The 27,051-nt window shown below is 40.3% G+C and overlaps 1 protein-coding gene across 1 annotated transcript; it reads left to right on the top strand.

Moving 5' to 3' along the window:
* Nucleotides 1-823: 823 nt before the first annotated feature.
* Nucleotides 824-26,508, top strand: LOC307164726 (sacsin-like; the record flags this gene model as incomplete). Its single annotated transcript, XM_079881787.1, has 7 exons — nt 824-858; nt 3,577-3,664; nt 3,774-3,885; nt 7,133-7,279; nt 13,550-14,978; nt 15,079-15,167; nt 15,270-26,508. The coding sequence occupies 7 exons, from the start codon at nt 824-826 to the stop codon at nt 26,156-26,158; spliced, it is 12,789 nt and encodes a 4,262-aa protein (XP_079737913.1). The 3' UTR covers nt 26,159-26,508.
* Between the last annotated feature and the right edge of the window lie 543 nt (nt 26,509-27,051).

Raw genomic sequence — 27,051 nt, 5'->3', positions numbered from 1 at the left:
TACCGGTCAATCTACGTTCCTACTCTCACCTATGGTCATGAGCTGTGGGTCATGACTGAAATTACAAGATCCCGGATACAGGCGGCCAAAATGAGCTTTTCTCGCTGGGCTTGGCGATCCCTTAGAGATAGGGTGAGGAGCTAGAGCCGCTGCTCCTCCACATCGAAAGGGGTCAGCTGAGGTGGCTCGGGCATCTGTTCCGGATGCCTCCTGGACGCCTTCCCGGGAAGGTGTTCCGGGCATGTCCCACCGGGAGGAGACCCCGGGGAAGACCTAGGACACGCTGGAGGTCTCCCGGCTGGCCTGGGAATGCCTCGGTGTCCCCCTTGAAGAGCTGGAGGAAGTGTCTGGGGAGAGGGAAGTCTGGGCATCTCTGCTTAGACTGCTGCCCCTGCGACCCGGCTCTGGATAAGCGGAAGAAGAAGATGATGATGTGTGCAGAATGTAAACTTCTGAACTGGTTCAGTTGTGTAAATTCAGTTATTATTTTCTATTGTGGACTATATGGAAAAATCAGTAATGCTGTTTAGCCTATTCAGGGCAGTACAAAATAAAGAAAAAAGGCCATTTTTATGATCCTCTTATTTTTTTTCAAAGATTAACATTTAGCAGATTCTGCGAGGTGTATGCAATTTTATAAGCATTACATTTTACATTTTTATTGAGATTATATTTACAGTATTGTAACAGTTTCCATGGAATAACTGTTTGAAAAGTTGGCTTCTTTTAAGAATTTGGAGAAATTGTTAATTAAAAGTTAATTATTGTTTTTTTTTAAACAGTTACATTTTTTATCCACACAGGAGAATGTAAAAGAAGAACAATGAGTTCAGCATCGAGGCAAAAGAAGAAAAAGAAGTATGTGGTTTTATTCACTACATGTTTTTGTAACGATTATGTCCAGTTTTGTTCCTGTTTGCCTGTGTTCCCCTTTGCTAGTTTGTCTCCATGTTTTTTGATTGAGTTCACGTGTTCCTGGTAGTGCTGTCAAACGATTAAAATATTTAATCGCGATTAATCGCATTAATGTCATAGTTAACTCGCGATTAATCGCACATTTTTATCTATTCTAAATGTATCTTGATTTCTTTTTGTCCCATTATTTTTTTTCTCATTTTAATGCTCTTATCAACATGGAAAAGTGGATCGGCTTCTTTGTGCAAATGTTTTTTATTGAAAACAACATTTGCATATACTGTACTGTTCAATTTCACACTAACATTCACACTTGGAGCAAATAATCTCTCACACAATGTAACACTGTCCATCAATAAAAGGGTGAAAGAAATACTGACGAGTTCCTGATATTGACGAGGGGGCGGAGAATTCGCATCACCTGTGTGTGCGCTTGGCCATCAAGTGGTATTTCAGATTGGACGTGCTGCGATGAAAGCTCAGTTCACAACGACAAAACACACAGATCACTTTGGTCTTGTCAATTGAACCATTTGGCCACTTTTTTTAAAATAAACTTTCCATTCAGAATCTTATTGGCATCCATTTCAGCGTCTCGCGCTCATCATTCATCCACTCAAAACGTAACGTTAAAGGGGGTCGCACAGTGGACGAGAAGCGAAGTGCAGCGCCTCATATTTAAAATTTGAACACATTATTCTCTATGAGTGTACACACACCGGCGGCGCCATTCTGCGTTTTTATTGCTGGCCATAAACTGAGAAAGTGCGCGTCCGATGTGCGATACAAGTTGTCCTAGACGCGGCTTCTCGTCCACTCTTTGGCCGGCTCGCAAGCCCAAACATGTGTGTGCGGCGTGCCTGTTGTTTTGTTTCCGGTCTAGTTAAATCCGGTGGTGTTGTAGTTTTACTAACGTTACTAGTTGTTGCAAAAGCATGTGAAAAAAACTACAAAGTTTGCTACGCGTTAATCGTGCGATAAAAAAATGTATGCCGTTAAAATGGGTTTGCGTTAACGCCGTTAATAACGCGTTTAAGTGACTGACAGCCCTAGTTCCTGGTTATGTTAATTAGCCCTGTATGCAGTTAAATTCCCACTGAGTGCCTGGAAATGCGCAGCATTATTCAATGTGTTGACGTAATGTCCAATGAAACAGGAAGACAGGGTGGGGCATATCGATCAGCTCCTCCCCTTTTATTAAATAGCCAATAGTGTTTAGTTTAAATCACAGCTCGGCCAGAGCCTTGAGTTCGGTAAAGCCTCAGTTTCCTCCTAATCTCCTCCAAATCGCTGACTAACTAACACTAATGTGAAACCAGACTTCATTCACCCCAATGGAAAGCATAAGTACACAGTGTGAATCATTCATTATCCCCTATATAATGCACTATGTGCTGCAGCTTCAGCGTCTATTCATAATGTAGGGGGCGGAGCTTCAGATTCTAGAGAGCATTTGATTGGACAGAAAATGAATGATGAAGCTGAAGTGCAAAGTGATGTCATCAAAATCAGTGATCCATATTGGCAGAAGTGAGAGACTATACGTTTTGAATGCTTATATCTTCTAAATGCAAACTGCACAAACACACTAGTAATTGATGATTAACTTAACATATTGTAAGGACATATTAGTCATTGAAGGATCCATGCCATAAAAAAGCTAGTAATTACTTATTATCCTGAATGTACAGTAAATACCTTTAAGCCATTATTTACAACTTAGCAGACCATCTATTATTTTTGTGGAGTAATGTACTTAGTTATATATTGCAGTGATTTGCCATCTATTAAGTTAACTGCACACTATGAAGCTAGTAAATATATTTAATTAGTGCTTTTTTTACAGTTATAAATTGCTAAAATAAATGAAGACAATTTGACCCCCTGTTCTAAAGTTTACAGTAAGGCTAACATATTCATACTAAAAAAAAAACGTTTTCAATTTTGATTTCATGGGGATTTAAAGCACTGGTTTTCCCTAGTTCATTAGTCCAGTATCGTCGTTATATTGTGGTTGTGTTATATTTACTGAAGATACCCAAGTGCACACAATATGACTGTAATGTGCACACAACAAAGGAGATAATAATCAAAATTAATCAACATTTTAATCATTATCTCCATCGTCATGCGTGCATTACAGCCACATTGTGGGTTTTATGCTTAATCCCATAAATAATATGGTGGAGTGTTAAAGTACACTGAGAGTCATCAGATCAAGCATGTTTATGAAAAAAACGAATATGTTTTACAAATAATATCAAGCATTTATTTGTTAAGCTGATTTTGTATTTATTCTATTACTGTCACAATGATGAAGAAGATTTTTAATAAGTAAACTCGGGTACAGAAAGAAGGTGTAACAGTGCGTGCGTGCAACAAACATAAACCGACTGACGAAAACAGAGCAACTTAAATACACATTGATGATGAGATAATAACGAACAGGTGAGATGATTAGATGATTGTTCATGAAAACTGATAACTGGTGGGAAACTGAGACAAAGAAACACATGTGACTGATTAAAACAAACTAAAAGTCTGGGAAAACAGAAACTAAGAACAAACAAAACTGAATAAACGAGACAATTACATGAACCTTGATTTTGCTGTGTATGTGTTTTGTGCAGTTTATGATAAACTTTACATTGTTCAATGCAGAAATAAATTTGGTGCAACGTCTCCACCATTCATTGATTACCTGAAAGAGATTTTGAGAAGGTACCCAGATGGAGGACAAATATTGAAGGTAGGCTAAAAAAGGTTTAAACATGAATACTTTCACATCATTGTTAAATGATATGTATCTTAAATATCTCATCGTATCTGTGTTTAATATTAATCCTGTAACGTACCAGGAGCTGATCCAGAATGCAGATGATGCAGGAGCTTCACGTGTGGTGTTTATTCATGACGAGAGGCATTATGAGACTCAGAGCCTGTGGACTGAAGAGCTCGGAAAGTATCAAGGTATTTGTGTTGCAAACAGATTTAAATCTCACTAGACTTAAACTTTATAAAATTACTGTAGAGCCCGCCACAAAGGATATTACAGTCTAGGGGTTTACATTTGAGTTTTGCAACTACACCTTCTGCCTTTTTTTAATGGGAAGCGAGTTTTGAGCTCTGAAATTTACAGTATGTTTTTATATTAAATCCAACTTTTTGGCAGCGGCTATTTGCACTGAGTGAAAAAAGCATATTTTCTTAGTGATAGATGCTATTTATACCGTGCAAGTAGCAATAGATTCTAATTACACTACAATAAGTGTAAATAGTAGTTAGATGCTATTTATACTTTGAAATAGTAGCAGATAGCATTTGCACCAGAGTGTTGTTGTACATTACATGGTATACAATTATAACATAGAGTGTAAATTATTATATTTATTAAAATTATTAAAGGGGTCACATAATGCCATTTTTGTACAAGCTAATATGATTCTTTAGGGTCTAAATTAAAAGTTTGTAATATACTTTAATTAAAAATTCTCATTAGTAGGGCTGTAATCTCCCAGTCGATTAGTCGATTATTTGGTCGATACGTTCTGGCTTGACCAAAATTCTGATTGGTCAATTTTTTGCCGCGTTCATTTCATCAGTTTTGCCACGTTCATTTCATCAGGTGGAAAGCACTAATTGCTAATGGGGGTGTTTTCTGAGCACCCCTGTTTCACAGGTAACAGTCTGTCTTCAGAACACCCCCCTTGTTTTCACTTCTTTTGGATTAGCCCAACCCACTGGAGAAGAGAGACAGATTGAAGAAAGTAGGCTACTAGAAGGTTTGCTGAATATTATTTATTTAATTGTGAGAGTGTTTAATTCATAGTCGGTCAGTCCTCTTCTACCATGTCAACAAAGACATCGGCAGTGTGGCAGCATTTTTTAAGTTTAAGTTAATAGTCTATTCGTGTCTCAGCCGCGAAGCTGAGCTCCACAGAGCAGCTGCACAGAGCGTCTGAAATGATAGTGTCTGTCAGTTATTATAATACATAGCCTATGACAAAAACAATTGTCTAAATTATGTTGCATATTCCTCAAAAGTTCTTGTGATGATATCACTAGTTGACAACATAGTACTATTTTCGGAAATCATAGGCTCTGATATTGCGCAGGTGCACGTGATGCAACGCTGTCAGAGCCGACAGACTCATGTGTCAGACTCATTTCAGTGCAAATTAATTAGGTCAAAACCGATTTCATATACTGCAAATAGCCTACTAGTTTTTTATGTTTATTTATAATTCATTTAGGCGGACAACAAGGCTACCAAGTACTGTGCACAGTGCGCAGCTAATTAATGTAACTTTTTACTTTTTTAATTTTTAGTCGATTTTTAGTCGAAAATTTCAGGACTTCAGTCGACCAAGATTTTCTTTGGTTGATTACAGCCCTACTCATTAGTATTGTAAGAAAACACTCATTTTACCTGATCAAAAACAGCTCTGTTTTCAGCACTCCGTTCAAGTGCATGTGTCTTTAAATGATAATGAGCTTTGCTCACCCCGCCCCTCTGTTCTGTGGGTACACCGTTTTTAATAATAATACAATAACCATAACGCGTTGTTCATTATAAATGTGGGATTATGAATTATATTGAGAACGTCGCACATAGAAAACATGCCGTAATGTACCCTGAGTATAAAAATAGCCACATTCATCGTGAAGCGTGCAGCAAGCAATTTGCAAAGATTAATATAAAGATTAATATAAAGGTTAATAAAATGTTACACTCACTTCAGTTCTTCTGGAGGTGCAGCAGGAACACGAAGTTGGTACCGATCCTTTTTTCAGGAACAGCTTTTAGCAAAACCAGCTTTATACTGACCCTCGTTTGTAAAGCAGTCTGGTGAAATGATTTGCGCAAACATGAAAGCATTGATGTTGATCGTGGGGAATATTCCCTTCGAAAACAAACTCAGCCACTGCGTCATCAGCTGTACGGATTTAGGAACATCAACATGACTGCTGTGTTCGTTATTACACCCTAGAACAGAACACCACAATCGCTTAGATGCCATTCTGCTCAGTGCTCCAGCTATCAACAATGACACGCCGGTCCGCGCGGGATATGATTGACAGCTCGCTCACAAGCGAGGGCGGGGCTGTGTTGAAACGCTACTGTCAATGAACATTCGTGGGAGGGGCGTCCGATCTTGTGACGTCACAAAATCGAACAGCTTGATTTGAGTTGGGGGGAAACATAAAAGAAGATTTAAAAAAAAAAAAACACTGGATGGATTTTTATCATTTTATGATGGTTGCGTACAGGCACTGCCAACACACATTTCAGTATAATCAACTTGTAAAAGTGCATGTACCATTATATGACCCCTTTAAATGGATGCTGCCTTATTGGGACAATAAAGCCGTCCCTACACCGACCCCAACCCTAAACACTTTATTATTAAACACACGTTAGACACCTTATTTCCACTTTTCAAAAGTTTTCTTAATTTTTATTGAAAATACATGCCTTTCCGATCTGATATGCGATGGGAAAAGGAAGTAGAGCGAGTTCAGCAAAAGGCAGATTGTGATCTCAGGTCGATTTGGGTCAAAACTTTCTTCCACACACTTTACCCCTACACTATTGCTACTGTTAATAATGCAGTGATTTAGTCTGGCCCAATCAGACGTCAGTGGGCGGAGTCAGTGTAAATAGACTCTGCCAACAAGATGGGCTATTTGCTTATCTTTCAGTTTAGTGAATAACAGTATAAGTGTTTAAATATAAGGTTTATTATATGTGACTATATCAGTAGGAGTGGATTGAAGCTCAACTGAAGCTCTGTAAATGTTGTGAGGATCATGGGAACTATTTGCATGGGAAAAAATGATCTGATTGTTGATTGGACATTGATGATAATTGGCAGCTTAGCTGATTTAGGAGCAACCAAAATAATAAATTAGACCCATTTTGCCATTAATAATCTGTGCTTCTCTCTTGAAAAACTCTGGTCACCAGTATTGTGTCTCAAAACTCTTTGTGTTTCAAAACCAGGTCAAAATCATTTTCGTCCTAAAATAAAATAAAATGAGCTGAAAATAAGGGCATAAAGTACATAGAATATGAGAGACATAACTCATTCTTCTCTGTCATGACCAGTATTTGTCCAGATACTGAAAGTCTTTACTGCGCTATAGGCAAAGTGTGTTATTTTCAAAGTTGTTTGGTCATTTTTGTTTGATCATCTGTTTGTATCTTTGATCACAGGACCGGCTCTCTATGCCTTCAATGATGCAGCCTTCACAGAGGAAGACTGGGAGGGAATCCAGAGAGTTGGCAGAAGCATCAAGCAGGATGACCCAACAAAAGTCGGGAGATTTGGGATCGGCTTCAACTCTGTTTATCATATTACAGGTGAAATATACTACATTAACAGATTGGCTCTGTAACTTTTTTGGGTATTCTACTAAGTGCCTGCTAATGATCTGATTCCTAAATACACTTGAAGGATTAAAAATTAGGCCTGTCAGTTAAACGCGTTATTAACGGCGTCAACACAAACCCATTTTAACGGCGTCATTTTTTTTATCACGCGATTAACGCCTAGCAAACATTGTAGTTTTTTTTTCACATGCAAAACAACTAGTAACGTTAGTAAAACTACAACACCTGTTCAACTGACAAGACCAAAGTGATCTGTGTGTTTTGTCGTTGTGAACTGAGCTTTCATCGCAGCACGTCCAGTCTGAAATACCACTTGATGGCCAAGCGCACACACAGGTGATGCGAATTCTCCGCCCCCTCGTCAATATCAGGACCTCGTCACTATTTCTTTCACCCTTTTATTGATGGACAATGTTACACTGTGTGAGAGATTATTTGCTCCAAGTGTGAATGTTAGTGTGAAATTGAACAATACAGTATATGCAAATGTTGTTTTCTACATTTACTACAAATAATAGATAATTTCTACAAATTTTCTACTGATTTACGCGATCTGATGAGTGTTAGTGGCTTCGAGCGCTGTCTGCCTGTGTTTTCTCTTCCCCGATCGCTGTTATGATCATTTGCTGCACATATGACACTCATATTACGCGTTCATAACCCGTCCTGTCTCTCCCGATGACAAACTTCCATTACACTTCCACGGTCAGTTCTGTACACAACAAACACAGAAAAATGCTTCTACACTTAACTTGAAGCTAATAAACACGCAATTAAGATGATTTGTATGTGATTTTCATGCAAATTTGGCTTATTTTCATAACAATAGAGGATAACATGAAAAATTCTAAGCAGGTGCAGCGATTCTAATAAAAGGTTCAAAATAACCCATTTCAACAACATAATATGACCAAAACACACATTAGATCGCAATAGAAAGTTATTGCAAACACTCGTTAAAAGCGAGTTTTGAGTAAAAGCATATGATTAATCGTATAAATTGTCTTATGTAGCTTGATGCTAATTGTAGCTCTAATGCCGGCTGCACACATTCAGTTATATTTCATGATGTATTTTGTCAAAAGAATTTACATAAGTTCATAAGAAAATGTTTTGTTTTCTAGAAAGACTATTTATAATAGGTGGATAAATGTATATTGGAATCAAAGTGATGTGGATGGGCAAGCCGGGTAATGCCAGAATAAAGGAACACTAAAGAATAATGACAGAAGAATAATGAAGATTAGGTCTCATAACCTGCAGACGTGAGAACAGTTTGTCAAGTGAGAACAAAAGGAGCATGAATGGGGCAGTTCACCACACCAGACATAGACCATAGACTGTAAGGGAGCTTACAGAGGGCACTTTTTTATTTGCCTTTTATTTGCCTTCTCTAAAAAACACACATGGTATGGTCTTAGAAAATGTTTTATAAAATTCATAGTTTTAGAGATAACATCCTCGGATTCGACATGAAGCATGACCACACTTGTGGCTTCAGCTTCATTGTGTTTCTAAGTTACTACACAACAGCCACATAATTTTTTATACATTTAAAATAACTATTGTTAAAAAGAAAATTATGTTTGAGATTATATATCTTTATATTAATAACAGTCAGAGTAATTCTGAGTCTTGAACTGTAAACTGTCAAGTGATGGGTTTCTAAATATATGTCAGTTGTGTCTATTCAGAATGACTTATGAGCAGCAACCTTTTTATTTTGGGTATGTCATTTATGACCCCATTTTCAAAATGGGGGCTGCAGAAAAGGGGTAATATAAGTTGTCAGCCACCGCCAGCATTTTTGATCATTTTTAACAAAAAGTTCATGGCCCCCAGAATATGTTGTCTATGAATATCTGAACATGCATTATATCAAAAGAAAGATCAGAGCCTCTGCTTTAAAAAATTCATTCATTCTTTTTTTATCAACACTTGAATGTTCATTAAAAAAAATCTAAAACATATTTTTAGAGACTACAACGTGCAGCAATGCTTTTATCGTTCGTTTCTGCTCCTTTTTTTTTTCCTGTGTTTTGTTCCGGAGATTCTATACTAGTTGAAATGTCATAAAGCCCCATACTGTATAACAGTGAAAACACAGAAAGCCAGAAAATTCCATCAATGGCAGGGAAAGTTTAATATTGACTTGTTGTATTGGGCAACATTTTAATAATTGGTGCTGTTACGATCTGCTCCGAGACTCGAAGGTAAAAATCCAAACGCAGCTTTATTTAGGGGTAATCCAAATAACAAGCAATAGGTCATACACTGGAAGGCAGTCCAAACAAACAAACAAAACAAACAAACAAAACAGGCAGGGACCAGAGGCAAGAGAGTAATCCAGGGACCAGAGGCAAGAGAGTAATCCAGGGACCAGAGGCAAGAGAGTAATCCAGGGAACAGGGCAAGATATCCAAAAACCAAGAGACACAAAACCAGGGAAAAACGCTCAGAAGTGCAGTGCAACAACATACAAAACTTCGCAGTGAGTGATGGGGTGAACCAGGCTTATATGGGGTGAACTAAACAAGAAGATGAGATACAGGTGAATGTGATAATGAGTGCTGATGAGTCCAGGCAGAGAATGATGGGAGATGTAGTCTGTGAGTGAACATGAGAGTCAGGTGTGGAGTGCCCTCTGGTGGCTCTCAAGGGCACTCCAGCTGGTTATCGTTACATAGCCCCTCCCCAAAGAGCCGCTTCCAGACGCTCCAAAACTGTCCAGGTGGGAGGTGGCCCGGAGGCGGATCCGGGATGGAGGGCCAGGTCCGTGGAGCGGAAGAGGACCTTGAGACTGCAGTAATACGGGAGGCCAGGACGGAGCAGGCAGTGCAGGCGACCAGGGCGGAGCAGGCAGTGCAGGCGACCAGGGCGGAGCAGGCTGTGCAGGCGACCAGGGCGGAGCAGGCTGTGCAGGCGGCCAGGGAGGAGACGACCCTTCAGGCGGCCAGGGAGGAGACGACCCTTCAGGCGGCCAGGGAGGCGACCATGGCACAGGAACAGACACCGGCTCAGGAACAGGAACAGACACCGGCTCAGGAACAGACACCGGCTCAGGAACAGACACCGGCTCAGGAACAGGCGGCGGCCATCTTGTCCGAAGACACTGGCTTGGCGGAGACCATCTTGTCCTGAGACACTGGCTCGGCGGCGACCATCTTGTCCTGAGACACTGGCTCGGCGGAGACCATCTTGTCCGAAGACACTGGCTCGGCGGAGACCATCTTGTCCTGAGACACTGGCTCGGCGGCGACCATCTTGTCCTGAGACACTGGCTCGGCGGAGACCATCTTGTCCTGAGACACTGGCTCGGCGGTGGCCATCTTGTCCGATGACACAGGCGTGGTTTCAGCCATCTTGTCCGAAGACACAGGCGTGGAGTCGGCCATCTTGTCCGAAGACACAGGCGTGGAGTCGGCCATCTTGTCCGAAGACACAGGCGAGGATTCGGCCATCTTGTCCGAAGACACAGGCGTGGAGTCGGCCATCTTGTCCGAAGACACAGGCGCAGAAAGAGGAAGAGGAACAGATTCAGGCTCAGTATCAGGATCAGATTCAGGCTCAGGAACAGATTCAGTCTCGGCGGGGCGAGACTCTTGACGGGCGGACGTGACGTGAAGCTCAGTCTCTGGATCGGCTGACGTGACGTGAAGCTCAGTCTCTGGATCGGCAGAAGTGACGTGAAGCTCAGTCTCTGGATCGGCAGAAGTGACGTGAAGCTCAGTCTCTGGATCGGCAGAAGTGACGTGAAGCTCAGTCTCTGGATCGGCAGAAGTGACGTGAAGCTCAGTCTCTGGATCGGCAGAAGTGACGTGAACAGTCTCTGGCTCGGCAGAAGTGACGTGAACAGTCTCTGGCTCGGCAGAAGTGACGTGAACAGTCTCTGGATCAGGATCAGCGCGCTCTGAGCTTGACGGGACCAGCGGCGAGGGCTTTGAGCTGGGTAGGACCAGCGGCGAAGAGGACTCTGAGCTGGTTAGGACCAGCAGCGAAGAGGGCTCTGAGCTGGACGGAACCAGCGATGAAGAGGGCTCTGTGCTGGGCAGGACCAGCGGCGAAGAGGGCTCTGTGCTGGATGGAACCAGCGATGAAGAGGGCTCTGTGCTGGGCAGGACCAGCGGCGAAGAGGGCTCTGAGCTGGACGGAACCAGCGATGAAGAGGGCTCTGTGCTGGGCAGGACCAGCGGCGAAGGCTCTGTGCTGGACGCAACCAGCGGTGAAGAAGGCTCTAGCTTGGCGGGCATGTCGCTTGCTGTCTCAGGCGCGGCGGGCATGATGCTCTCAGTCTCAGGGGCGGCGGGCATGATGCATACTGCCTTGGCTTCGGCAGATCTGGCGTGAAGTGCGGGCTCGGCTGGACTGGCGTGAAGTGCAGGCTCGGCTGGACTGGCGTGAAGTGCAGGCTCGGCAGGGCTGACGTGAAGCGCAGGCTCGGCAGGGCTGACGAGGAGAAGCTCAGGCTGAGGGGATACTGCGGGCTCACGGAGCTCCTCCTCTACCCCGCCCACAGTAAACGATGATCCGCTTAACAAAAGGGCCAGATCAATATAGTGCTCCAAAGTCTCGTGAGGATCATGCAAGGGCATGAATGAACTGAGCGGTTCAGATAGCCCTCCACGAAAAAAGATCTTAAGGCATTCTGTGTTCATTGAGGTGAGATTTGCCAGTTCAATAAACTCCTCGACATACCTCTCAATCGGCCAATTCCCCTGACGGAGACGCAGGATTTGTACTGCTGTATCTGATGGCATCGCTGCTGGATCTAGGTATGGCGAAGTTTTCTGTTACGATCTGCTCCGAGACTCGAAGGTAAAGATCCAAACGCAGCTTTATTTAGGGGTAATCAAAATAACAAGCAATAGGTCATACACTGGAAGGCAGTCCAAACAAACAAACAAAACAAACAAACAAAACAGGCAGGGACCAGAGGCAAGAGAGTAATCCAGGGACCAGAGGCAAGAGAGTAATCCAGGGAACAGGGCAAGATATCCAAAAACCAAGAGACACAAAACCAGGGAAAAACGCTCAGAAGTGCAGTGCAACAACATACAAAACTTCGCAGTGAGTGATGCGGTGAACCAGGCTTATATGGGGTGAACTAAACAAGAAGATGAGATACAGGTGAATGTGATAATGAGTCCAGGCAGAGAATGATGGGAGATGTAGTCTGTGAGTGAACATGAGAGTCAGGTGTGGAGTGCCCTCTGGTGGCTCTCAAGGGCACTCCAGCTGGTTATCGTTACAGGTGCATCCTTAACTATAGGCTATCAGCACTCAGTTAATTATTTACTAATGACGTCATTGACTGACCTGGGGTCTCATTTATAAACATGGCAGATGCACAAAATGGGGCTGGAAACGTGCGTACGCCACTTCCCACGCAAAGGTTGTGATCTATTAAAAACAAACTTGACAGGAGAATGTAAGTGTACCTGTAAGTAAACTCTGAGTCATGCATACGCACATTTTGGAGACACCGATGGTGAGCTGAGGGACTGACGTCAGATGAAGGAAAACCACTTTATAAATGTATAAACATTATGAGTCCTAATCATAAATACAGTGCATGTTCATAATAACAGTTTAAATGAATAAAATAATGATTTAAACTATATTTTACATCTGATATGCACATTTAGATATTTATTCTCATTAATGTAATTGAGAAGTTACCTTTTATATTCTAATAAATAGAAATATTTGTAATATGGGATGCAATGCTTTTGAACACTTTTCCTGTGGCATGCTGTGTTTTAATGTGTTAACTACAGTGAAGATTGCAAAGCACATGATAATAGCAGAACTCATGGTCTATTATCACGCAAATAATTATCAATAATGTAGAATAAGGCCTATCTTTTTCCTTTAAAAACATAAAGCAATTAAAAATACTATTTGGCTAATGGAAAAGATTGAGAAAAACATTCTCTGAAATGTATTTTATACTATTTTGATTGATTTATTCAAAAACAAGGCAGGTTCTGGCGTACGCACAGTTTTATAAGTCTAAATATTATTTTGCTGTATGCCATTTTTTTTCTTTCGGGCGCACATACACTTTTAGTAAGGATCCTACACACAGTTTTATAAATGACACCCCTGATCAGCTGCAACATCAGTTTTTACAAATAAATTCCCCTCAGGGTACTTATGGTGTTGGATTCTGTCATGTAAATTGGCACAACACTGGCGACGCTAACAATATTTATAATTATTATTATTGTTTATTTACAGACTTGCCATGTGTATTTAGTTCTGAACACCTAGCCATTTTTGACCCACAAAAGAAGGTGTTTGGAGATGATGAAGAAGGCTATCGATGGTCTTTGAATGATGAAGAGGACAGAGAGAGCCTTTTGAACTTGAGAGATCAGTTCCAGCCCTTTCAAAATGTAGTCAGTCAAGTCAACAGTTGTTCCTGGGAGAAGGTCATCAGCGAGGATCAATACTTCAAAGGAACGCTTTTCCGCTTCCCTCTGCGTAATGAGGCTTCTGAGATCTCAGATAACTTGTATGACACCACAAAAGTTACACAGCTTTTTGACAGTTTCATTGCTGATGCAGACATCAGTCTTCTTTTCCTGATAAATGTGTCATCCATTACTTTGATGCATATTGACACCAGTGGTTTCCGCAACAATAGACTAAACGTTTCAGCATCAAATCAATTTTACACTGACCTTTCTCATGTCAAGCAGGAATCATTTGACAGAAAAACTTGTTTCAAAACGGTATCACACATTTCCCATCAAATGGAAGAAACAAGGTCCCAGTGGCTTGTGACACCTTGCCGTCTGAAACATGGATATATACCAGAGATTGACTTTCTAGCCAGTAAGCTGAGCTTCTACCCTCAAGTTGATGCAGCTTTTCGAATAGATAAAGACAGATCACTTTGCAATGGGCGACTAAGTTGCTTTCTGCCACTTCCAAATAATGACTCAAACAAAACTGGGTTTCCCATTCACATCAATGCTTGCTTTGGCCTGACAGATAATCGGAGGTTCATTAAGTGGCAAGAGGAGGATCAGAAGAATGACGAGTCTGCAAAGTGGAATGAGCTACTTATAAAAGATATTCTTCCTCATGTATATATTATGATGATCCTGGATGCCATTCAGTTATCCAGAAACTCGACCCTGCCTGCTGCCACTGTGTACAATCTTTGGCCTGACCTATCCAAGACTGTACATAAAGACAGATGGCATGAAGTTGCAACAGACACTCTGAAGGGTCTAATTGAATACAAGATCTTTCACCTTGCCGGAGATGAGAAAATCTGGGTGTCTACCTCAGATGCGGTTTTTCCAGTTAACAATATATGTAGTGACACAATGTCTGCGATATCAAGATTATTGATTACTGAAGGAGAGAACCTGGTCACAGTCCCAGAACATATTTTGAAAGATGTTCAAGAAATCTTCCCTGAAAGTGATTCCTTGACATGGGTGACTCCATCTTATGTTAGAGATGTCCTTCACAGAAGTAAGGCTGAAAACCTCACCAAAGGTGACAGATACTCTCTTCTTGAATTTGCTCTCAGTGATGAGAAGTACACAGAGCTACAAGGTCTTAAGCTTCTGCCTCTCAGTGATGGAACCTTCACTTCATTTAGCAATGAAGTGCAGAACACTGTTTTGATCGACAATGAGAAGTTTCCAAGGTAAGGTCTGATACAGTTGTCTCTTTCCTACTTTTAATTCTTTAGTGTGTATATAATTTGTTGTCAAAAGTACTAATAATCAGTTTTTTTCTTTGTTTAGAAAATTACTGCCATTTTGTAAAGAAAGATTTATACCCAACAATCTGAGCCCTTTTTGCACTATGCAACTAAGGAAACTAGCAACAAATAGTAAGACTTATATATAATTTCATTGTGAATGTTTATAATAATATAAAATTAATGCTATACATGTTTGTGAAATTTGGTCTCACTCATATCTTTTTTTTTTAGGCACATACACAATAATCAATTTGGATGCTAATCATGTTGTTGCACTCACCAAGAAGCACTTACCCATGGACTGGAAGGTGACCCAAGGTCATGTGACATGGAAAACAGCAGAAAATCATCATCCACCAAAGAGCTGGCTGGCCGAATTCTGGAAGTTTCTTAGCACTGAATTGATTGAGTTAAACAGCTTTATAGACGTGCCTTTAATACCACTGGAGCCACTACAGAGTTCAGGCAATTCTGTACTGTTAGCAAGGTTGCAGAGTAACACAACTTTGATTTTTCAGAGAAGCACAGCATCTAGCTTGTCAGATCATGTGCAGAAAGTGTTAGGAATGGTGGGGTGTACAGTCATAGAAAGAGATGAATGTCTTAGACATCATGACATTGAGAAGTATGTTCTTCCCGCTTCACCAAGAAGTGTTCTACAAGTCTTTGTGAACTCACACAGAGATCAGGTCATCAAAGGCATTGCCTCTGCTTCATCACAGGAAAAAGAGGAGTTGAAAGTGTACCTCTCTTCTTTGGATTCTCTCTCAAATGCTGAAAAGATCCTGCTTTCCATGTTGCCAATCTTCAGAATGATGTGTGGGAAATATGTTGCAGTTCAATCAAAGCAAGCAGTTGTTTCAACCACCAAACCAGCCATTCCAAATGATTTGCCAATGCCTAAGACCATTGTACAGTGTGCAAATGAAGCTGATCGCAGACTTTTGACTCTTCTGAATATTGAACTCTTAGATGCCGCTAAGTTGGCTGTTTGTTTGGTTGACTGCATTGAGGCAGCCTCTTTCAAAAAAGCTGAGGAACAGACAGTAATGACCTGGATATTGAATAATGGTTGCCTTCTACTTTCACAAAGTGAGCAGCTTCTTGCGAAAACTAAAAATCTAAAATTTATTGAGACAAATCATGGAGAACACAAACAAGTCTCAGATGTTTTTGATCCAAGAAACAGGACGTTTCAGGATCTTTTTGAGGCAGAATTATTTCCCCCACCTTCTTATGCAAACACCCAGGAAATGCTTCAAAGTTTAAAAATCCTTGGCCTAAAGACAGAGCAAAAAGAAATATCTATAGAAAACATACTCCAAGTCATAAATCATACTGAAAAGCTTTTTGTCCACTCACCAGACAAGGCATTGAAAAAAGCACATACTCTTGTTCGAGTCCTGAATGAGAATGATTTCCTTTCTAAATTCACCAAGGTGCAGATAGAAGAGCTGAAGCAAAGGCAGTGGGTGCCCTGTGAAAATCCAAAGTTCTTGAATGGAAGCATTTGTAGAAATCTTAAGAGAGGTCTGTATAAGCCGACTGAAGTAAGGGATTCAAAGTATTCTTCAATTGTTGGATATGTAATGCCACTTACCTCTGAGCTAACAGGACATGTCTGCAAAAATCTTGGACTTCATGAACCCCCTCCTGCTGAAAAAGTCTTGGAGAACCTCTCTGCACTGAGATCAATGGTCAAACAAAATTCAGATTTTCAGTGTAAAACCGAGCTGCACAGTATTTACAAATTCATGCAAGACAAAATGAAAAATTTCACAGATTTATTGGACACAAAAAGCATCCCCTGGATATGGAATAAAAGGGAGTTTGTCTTTCCAGAAGATATAGTTTTAGCCTATCCACCTGAATTGGATCTAAGCCCCTACATCAAGAAAGTGCCTGAAGAGTTTTTGCAATATGAAACCCTGCTAACACAATTTGGTGTGAAGAAGACACTGACCGATGAAGAGATTGAAGACATACTCCATGACATAAAACAAAGAATTGACAGCAGGGATCCTCCTCAAGGAGACTTGGTAGAACTTAAAGTGTCAATTGCAATTCTTGACTGGATGCGAAAGAATGAGAAGCTTTTAAAGGACAGTACCCCTGTGCCTGTCATGGCACAAAGTCAGATCTTTACTCTGCAGTCTTTGTCCAAAACAGTCTTCTGTGACATCAGTGCTGAAGGACTTGATGACCTGAAACAAGACAATGAGGAGTTCTATGTCATTCATGAAGAAGTTTTACCCATCACTGCAAGATGGTTGAAAGTCCCATTCTTAAGTACTCGCATCTTAAAACCACAGCTCATACAAGCAGAGGAAGAGTCCTTTGGTATAGAACAGTGTGGGCAATCTGAACCAATTACTCAAAGAATTAAAAACATTCTAAAAGAGTATGATGAAGAAAGTGACATTTTCAAAGAACTCCTACAAAATGCTGAGGATGCTGGGGCAACCACATGTAAATTCCTCATTGACTTCAGAAAACACAAAGACCCCCCTGAATCTCTCTTTGATCATGGAATGGCTCTCTGCAATGGACCATGCCTTTGGATCTTCAACAACAAGCTTTTTTCACAAGAAGACTGGAGAAACATTGTCAAAGTCGGGTCAACATCAAAGGAAAAAAAAGTTGAGATGATTGGAAAGTTTGGGCTTGGATTTAATGCTGTTTACCATGTGAGTGATATTCCCTCGATTTTGAGTGGGAAAACCCTTCTCATTCTTGATCCAAATGTTACCCATTTGGAAAAGCACATAACCAGCAAAGGAAACCCAGGAATGCGACTTGACCCATTCCAGGAACGACTGTACAAAAGGTTTCCTGGACAGTTAAAATCTTATGAAGGAATTTGTGATTGTGATTTGTCAGTGCAAAACAGCAAGAAAGCTTACAATGGCACCTTGATTAAATTACCATTTCGCACTCTGGAGGAGGCCAACAAGTCAGAGATCAGTTCAAAGGTATATGATGAAGAGCGAATTTGGACTTTTATAAATCATTTGACTGACAACTCACAAACTCACCTACTATTTCTGAAGAGCATTACATCTATGTCCCTTCAAATTGTCCCTGAAAATGCATCTACTCCTCCATGGAATGATCAGATCCAGACTTCTCTCATAATATACACAGAAGTCATAAATTCATTTGCTGTCTCGAATGACACACGTCTACAAGAGGTTGAGAACACCTTCAGAAATAGTGATATCAAATGCCACAACATTATTGACGTCAACAAAGCACACATTGTTAAAATAGTTCAGGAGAACTCAGATAAATCCCTCACCCAGTACTGGCTCTTGTACTCATGTTTTGGGACGCTTGATTCTTTGCAAATGCTCCAGAGAAGAAATGAACAAGAACCTGTTTGTTTACTTCCAATTGGCGGTATAGCTGTACCTTTGCATAGAGAGGCAAAAACTAACACATGGTCCCCTGATGAAAGCCTCTTAGGCCAGGCTTTTTGCTTTCTTCCTCTCTCAATTGAGACAGGTCTTCCAGTCCATGTCAATGGAACTTTTGCAGTCACATCTAATAGGAAAAGTATATGGGAAACAGGAGTGAAGTCTGAATGGAACAAAGCTTTACTGAAAGATGCCGTAACCTCTGCTTACATCACTACACTGCTTGAGCTGAAAAAAATGACCCAAAATGGACAAATCCAGAACTATTCCTTCCATACATTCTGGCCTAACACAGAGAAAGTAAGCAAAGCATTTTTACCCATGGCTGAGTCTTTCTACTCAGCAGTTGTGCAGAATGCCAATGGCAAATCTCTGGAGCTTTTCAGCAACGGACATAATTGGTGTTCTATGGACAATGTGAGATTTCTGAATCCAAAAATTGAGGAGAACCGAGTAATTGGAGACATTGCCATGAAAGTGTTCTTGAGCTTGGGAGCTTCATATTCTAGTGTTGTTTCTCTCCCATCATGGGTAAGACAGAGTTTCAACGATTGTGGCTTCAAACCAGAGATCAAACAGAGAACAATCAACTGGCCTGAGTTTTACAAAATTGTTTTTGAGAACTTGAGTTCTGTGGACACACACAGCAGAAATACTCTTGTGCTGAATGCCATTGACTTGAATGATCCTGCTGTTGATGACCTACTGAAAAGCTACCCTTGTATTCCAACACAGAGTTGTAAGAAGCTTCAATTAATCAAGCGACTTGTGAATGCTTCTGGCAAAATGGCTTGTTTGTATGAACTTAAGGAAGGACACTTTCTTGAAGGAACAGAAAATGACTTTTTCTTTCCAAAAAGGATTCAACGACTTTCAGATTTGGGAATGCTGAGTGACCGTCTCCCTTTAGAGGACATCATAGAAAGAGCTGGGAAGATATCCAGTGTTTGGAAACAGAATAAGTCTGAATGTCGTAAACGTCTTCAGTACCTTGTGGAGTCAATTAATGACTCCTCAGAAGATGTGAATTCTCTGCACTGGCACACACTGTCTCAAATACCATTCCTTCCTGCCTTAGTTCCTTTAGTTCAGCAAAACAAGAAGGCCACCGTTCTTAAAAAACCCTCTGAAGTTTACAGTGACAGTTGTCTCAATTTAGTAAGCATGACAGAATTCACAGTTGATCATTCAAACCTTCAAATACACAATTATGATCCAGTTCTCCAAAAATTGAGAGTACTGACAAATCCACCAGTTGAGACGGTTCTTCTGCAGCTGTTAAGAGCACACCAACACTGCAATGCATTTGAAAAAATGTCTCTCTTCAGCATTGCCCAGTCTTGCTATGAATATCTCAACAATTACTTGTTTGAACAGAAAGATCCCAATCCCATTATTGAGCATGCAAAATCATTTCCATTCATTTTCATTGAGGATCAATTTGTAAATGTGAGGTCAGTGGCCAGAAGTACAGAATTTGAGGAGAAACCATATCTCTATGTGCTTCCAGTCATCTTCTCCAAATTTGAGAGACTCTGGGACTGCCTTGGTGTCAACAAACAATTTACAAAAGAGCAATTTGTTGCTGCACTTAATACAATTGAGAATTTAAATAAATCTCGACCTCTTTCCACACCAGACCTTGATAAGTATGTCACAATACTCATGAAAGGGCTATACAAATTCAAAGACGAAAAGCCTACAAACTGTCTCATACCTGATAAGAGAGGAGTGTTGACACCTTCTAAAGAGCTGAGATTTAATGACAGCCCATGGATGCCTGTCTCAGCTGGTGTCAAGCTCACCCATGATCTGATACCTCGGCCTGTGGCCTGTCATTTTGGTGTAACAACAACAAGACACCATACTCTGAAAAATCATTTAGTCAGTGAGTTTTCCCTTCATGCCAAAGAATTTGGACAAACTGAGAAACTTCCTACCCGAATAAAAAATATAATTGATGCATATCCATCTAAAAAGGATATTCTGAAAGAGCTAATTCAAAATGCTGATGATGCAGAGGCAACAGAAATTCACTTTGTGTGGGACAAAAGAAAACATAAGACAGAAAAGATATTTGGAAAGGAATGGGAACTGGTTCAAGGCCCGGCTCTTTGTGTGTACAACAACAGAACATTTTCTGATGATGATCTGCAAGGTATTCAGCAGCTGGGGGAAGGAGGAAAACATGGTACTTTAGGCAGAACTGGAAAATATGGACTTGGCTTCAATTCAGTGTATCATCTGACAGATTGTCCATCTATCCTGACCGGTGACAAATGGCTCTGCATTTCTGATCCAAATCAAAAATATGTGGAAGGTATAACAAAAGAGTCACCAGGATGCAAGTTATCAATTGATGATGAATTAAAAAAGTCTTTTGAGGATGTTTATCATACCTTTCTTCCAGAAATGTTTGCACTCAATTCTGGAACCATGTTCAGGCTCCCTCTCAGGACAGAAAAAATGGCAGAAAAATCTGAAATATCTAGACAGACCGTCACAGATCGTGACATGAAGGAACTTTACTCTGCCTTGACTGAAGATCCTGAAGGACTAATACTCTTCTTGAAACACATCACACAAATACAGTTCTTGGAGATCAGTGAAGATGGAAAGGATAAAAAAAGCTCTTTCGTTATTGAAAAGAAACACACAGAAAAGAGCATGGTAAGCAAGGAACATTTTCACAGACATGTTCGAGACTCCCTGATGTCAAGAACAGCAGAACCCTGCAAAACCATCTATGACATGCACATCTCATCTGGAAATAAACAAAGTAAATGGGTCATTGCAGAGTGCTTTAGCTTTTCACAACAAAACTATGAGCAAAAAAACAAGCAAGATCATTTCAAAGTTCCTCAAGCTGCTCTGGCTGCATGTTGGAAAAGCTCATTTAACCACACATTCACTGGCAGGGCATTTTGTTCTTTGCCATTACCTGGAGAAACTGGTTTACCAGTCCATGTGAATGCAAATTTTGAAGTAGATTCTTCAAGAAGGGACTTGTGGAAAGAGGATGGCGATAGTCTGAAGACTGAGTGGAACCAGTCACTGAAAGTAAACATAATTTCACCACTCTATGCTGATCTGCTATTACATCTGTGTTCAGTCATGAAGAAGGATACACCTAAAGCTCTTGTATCCCTCAAGTCACAACTAGAGACTTCTTGCCTTAATTACTTTCCATGCACTTCACAGAAAGTAGACAAAGTCTGGCATGAGATTATCCATGAGGTATATAGATCAATCAGCCAATGTGATCTTCCTGTCATACCCACTGTACACACTGTTTATGTTGAGTCATCACATCGCTCACTACAAAAATACACAGTTACCTGGTGCAGTCCATCTAAACCACATTCAGAAAATTGTCCGTATTTTACAAATGATGACAATGGTGGAATTTTAAAATTTTTAGATGACACCGGGATGAAATTAGTGCCAAACTCAAGTAAAATGAATGAAATAAAGGAGAATTTCAGATCAGCTGGTGTGAATGTGACAGAAGTCAGCGCTTCAACAGTGATGAATTTCTTGAAGCAAAGATCGTTGAATGATCCTGTCCAGACAACTAGTGGATTGCCTTTGCCCATCAATCAGACATGGATCAAAAACAAAAAAAGATGTTCAAAACTTCTGAGCTTCTGCTTGACAAATGCTGATGATAAAAATGTCCATGATCTCAATGGGGTGCCTCTTCTTCTCACAGAAGATCGGATGTTAAGAGTCTTTGACTCTAAATCCCCAAAGCTGATATCAAGATTTAGCAGTCTTTTCCAAGGACATCAGGAAATGTTTGCAGACAGTTATGTCAATAGAAGTCATGTCCAAATTCTGCGTGAAGGAAAGTTTATTAAAGATTTATCAATTGACATAGCAGCAGAGTATTTGAAACCTGAACTTGATCAACTGCTCAGTCAGTCATTACCTGATCAAAGGTGCCAGCTTTACAAAGCGCAGACAGAGACGATCAAATGGCTGAACACTTTATGGAGCTTCTTTGAGGATCAAGAGCAAAGCTACCAAAATGAAAATCTGAATGTCTTTAGTGAGATAAAAAAGCACTTCAACAGCAGTCCTATCTTACCAGTAATCTGCCCCAGCCAAAATAACACACATTTCTTACAAACAATGGGGAACGTATCAAAAGTGATTCAGTATCAAGATGAAAAAATAGCATCCATTCTCCTAAAACTGGGGTTCATGAAATTAGACCTCAGCTTTTTCATTGATCTCAAACTTGAGTTCTGTCTCAAGTATATGAATCCAGAACTCCTGCAAACAGGAGACAGCAGTGCTGTTTTGGGGCAGGTTTGTGATGTACCTCCATCACAGTTTGAGGCGCTGTCTAAAGAGGAATGTGTAGATCTTCAACGCTTCTTACAACAAGGGATCAGAGATTCCAATAACAAGAGTCAACATGTGGGTATGCTCAAGTCCTTGCCCCTATTTGAGTCAATAACTGGAAAATGGGAAAAGATTGATTTACACAGAATGCCATTTATCTTGAATTCTATGTATTACAATGATTTTCCGAGCTTGTATCAGGTTGAAGGATGTGACAGTATTTTCCTCAAGTACACCTGGGTGAACAAAGAATTTGCAGAACATCTAAACATTAAGATTCTAAATGACTTGGAGTTCTGTGTACAGTTTATTCTTCCTTCTGTGCACACGATGACAGAGGCCAAGCTTCTTGATTTAATGCGGTTTTTAGTGCAACTTGGACCAGTGGACCCCAGGATTGTCTCTGCATTGACAGACGTCCGATTTATTAGAGACATCCATGGCTCTCTACAGGTGGCTTCATACTTCTATGATGACAATGCACACCTTTACAGGGCAATGCTTCCAAAAGAGAGATTTGTGCCAGAAACGTTTTGGGAGCTTTTCAGAGATGAATGTACTGAATCAAAGGTATGGAACAATTTCCATGGTAAACAAACTAAAGCACATCGTCTCTTAAAGGACCTTGGATTAAAACATGAAGTGTCTGATGAGGAAATCATTCAGTTTGCAAAACAAATTGAATCTGAAACTAGAGGCAACAGTCCACTAGATGTTCTCAAGGAAAGATCAAATCTCCTGTTTAGGACTGTTTTGTCAAAGAGTATTGATGATAACTCTAAATTACTGGAGAGAGTTTCTAACATTAAATTCATCTTTCCAGTGAAAATTCAGAAAAAACTTTGTGATTATCACAAGGCCTTTGCTCAAGAGAGGGAGGTTGTTGCAATCAGTGGATCATTGATTGACAGAGACAATGATCACCATTATCTGATATGGACATTTATGCCAATCCTACCTTCAGAACTCTGCTCTTCACATCTCATAAAGAAAATAACAGATGTCGGAGCCTTGGAGACTCCACTCCCTGGACAAATAGCTGCTAATTTGAAAAACATCTGTACGTCTCAGTGCCACAGTGACAGATTAATGGAAACAAGAGAAACAGTATTTGGCAAATTGTACGCATACCTGCAGTCAATAAATTTTGATGCCTCTCTGTTCTCAGACCTCCCCATTATCTTGGTGGAAAATGGGACAAAACTTGTGAAGGCCAAACAGACAGCACTTGTGCTACATGATGATCTTGAGTTTAGGCCTTATTTGTACCGCATTCCCTCAAAGTATACGAAATTTGAAGATTTCTTTAAGAATATCAGTGTAAAGGAGAGGCCCACCGTCAATCAATATTTCACTGTTCTTCAAGAAATCTATTCTGATAGTTCTAACAAAGACAGCCTTCAGGCAAACCAGCAGAAAGCTGTGAAGCGTGTTGTACAACAGCTGTTTTGCCTGCTGAAAGAGGAACAGAACAAAACCTGTTTCCAAAATGACCCACTTTATCTTCCATCAACAGATGGAAGACTCTATGAATCCATCACTTTGTTTTTCAACGACACAGTCTTCCAGCCCGCAAGACTTGAGGGTCCTTTGGAAGCCAAGCTGAAACTGCTGGAAAAATTAAACTACTGTCATCTTGGAAATGATCACTATGAACATCAAACATTGTTGCAGTTCCTTCCACAGCAAGTTCGCCCCAAATTTCTCTCGGATGTAGTTTGTGAAAATCTGGCGGGAGCAAGTGTTCAATATTGTGATGAAGGGGGATGTGAATTTAGTGGCTGGTTTGACAAACACTTGTCTTCTGCTGAATTTCTTCATGGACTAGTCTGTCTCATCAGAGAAGACAGCAAAGGTGGGGTTTCACAGTCTGAAGCTGTAGGAAAGTGTGAAGAAATCTTTTCCAAGATTCAGATTATCTGTTGCAAAACTCTTCAAACTGAACTTCTGTTAAATCATGAGCCACTTGAAGGTAGTAAGGCTGAAACAGATGTTTATGTGGAAAAACAGCAAGATAGATGCAGTTTCTACTTGAAACACAATGATGACATGGTCCCCAAAGTAGTAAATGAAGTTAATATGTGTCTTACTAAAGAAATCAATGCTCTTCTAAAGAACTGTCTGACCACCTCAAGCTTTCCAGTCCTTGGGCAACTTCTGCTGTGTGATAACATGGAGGATATTGAGAAAACCTTGGCAAAACATGGCATTCATAACAGTGGCCACGAGGAAGGACACAATGCCTTACCGAAACCTGGATGTCTCATACCTGAAGAATGGCATGACTGCCTTGATATGAACTTCCTCAACAACTTTGAAAGTGGAGAGTATGTTGGCTTCAGCAAGGACGAATCCGGTGAATATTTCTATGCCATTATTATCAACCGACTGGATGATCCACTGGGACAAATGAGATCATTTCCTGCCAGATATAAAATACAAGTTGGTAGTGATGACTTCATTGAAGTAAGCTCTCTTGACCTTTACCAATTTAAACGGGAAAAGAAGGCAACTGTGTCAACAGGGTCCACTTGTACAGATATAGAATGTCTTTTGACATCCAGGCCTCCACCCAAAAGAGTCTTTCCAGGGACATTTGAAGAGATCAGAAAAGAAATTGACCAAAGCTTAAATGAAATCTGGAATATGTCAAGTGAGGACAAACAAAAAGGCCTTAAACGTCTCTACCTCCGTTGGCATCCAGACAAAAACCCAGGCAATGAAGAACTTGCCAATGAGGCATTCAAATACATACAAAACAGAATTGAGGAACTACAACAAGGGGAAACTGCAGATAGCACATCCTCAACCTGGAGAGACTTTCGAGATTTCTATAACACGTGGAACACAGAGGCACAAAGACACAGGAGGGGACGCGAGAGGTTCTATCAGAACTACTCTAGAAGCCACTATAACTTTTGGTCATACCACAGAGAAACACCAAGGCCAAACACAGGAGAGGCAAAGCGCTGGTATGAACAGGCTCAATGTGACATCAGAGCAGCTCACAATGACACTGGAGGAGATTGCTCAGAGTGGTGTCTGTTTAAGGTGCATCAGGCTGTGGAAAAAGCCCTGATAGCAGCAATGTACAGGAGAAGTGGAGAGCATCCCAACAACTGCTCAATAACTAGCCTTGCTCAGCAGGTGTCCCATTACAGCTCACAGTTGACTTCTTTACCAAATACTGTGAGGCAACTGACTGAACTTGGTGTTGATGGCAAAAAAACTCAGTATCCAAACTATCACCCATTTCCTCACATTCCAAACAAGCAGTTCAGCGTTGATAATGCTAGAAGTGCACTGGATATTGCAACAAAGCTTTTAGAAAAAATAGAAGAATACATTTCTTAAAGTTGCTTGAAATCACAGACTATGTTCCACTGAGACAATCATGAGGATCTATTCAATTAACATTGCTGATATTCTTTTTTTTATCTGTTTAGTACTGCTACCATGCACACTCAAAAGTTCTTAACTCTTTGTAATCATGTTTTGATAATTCTAAGTCTGGTTCTCTTCTTGCTTACTATTATAGCCTATTTAGCATTTATATTATTGTATACTGGGCATTCTTGTAGCAAACAGTAGAGCAATGCCGATGTAATGGGTTTGATTCCCAGGGAAAGCATTACATTTATGTATATCTTGAATGCAATGTAAGTTACTTTAGATAAACATGTCTGCAAAATGTGCAATATAATTGACATTAGAATTAAAATATCAATGTAAATCATTTAAAAGCATGGTTTTTATAAAGAAATATGAACAGAAGTCCAAAGCTGTGTCAACCAAATATTCACTAAATGACAGAACTGCAAATAAAATGAATGAATTTGAAATACAAATTACAAACAATCCAAAGGGATATGAAAATATTTAAGGTAATGCAGTGAAATGAAATGCATTACACATTATATGTCTGGATCCTGCTTTTGGCATCAGGTGGTCCTTTGCCCATTGATGAGAAAATAATCGATATTACAAAAAATAAAACAACACAAATATTACAAAATGTGAAATTAAAAAGTGTAAAAGTCACTTGTATTTATAAAGTAACTGTGTCCAACGGCGACACCCGCAGGTGAAGTTACAGAGGGGGGTGTCTCTCTTGCCTTCTCTGAGCTCCATTGACTTAAAGTCCCTGTAGTCAATAATTGTATCCCTTAAAACTCATCTTTTATCACCCAAATTACATATTTAAAAAAGTTTTCCTTGAAAACTAAAAGTCTCCATGTCTTAAAATA

This window comes from Squalius cephalus, assembly GCF_949319135.1.
Source record: "Squalius cephalus genome assembly, chromosome: 9".
In the NCBI taxonomy this organism is placed as follows: domain Eukaryota; kingdom Metazoa; phylum Chordata; class Actinopteri; order Cypriniformes; family Leuciscidae; genus Squalius; species Squalius cephalus.
Note: the sequence above shows the minus strand (reverse complement) of the source record. Positions and strands in the feature narration are given on the sequence as shown.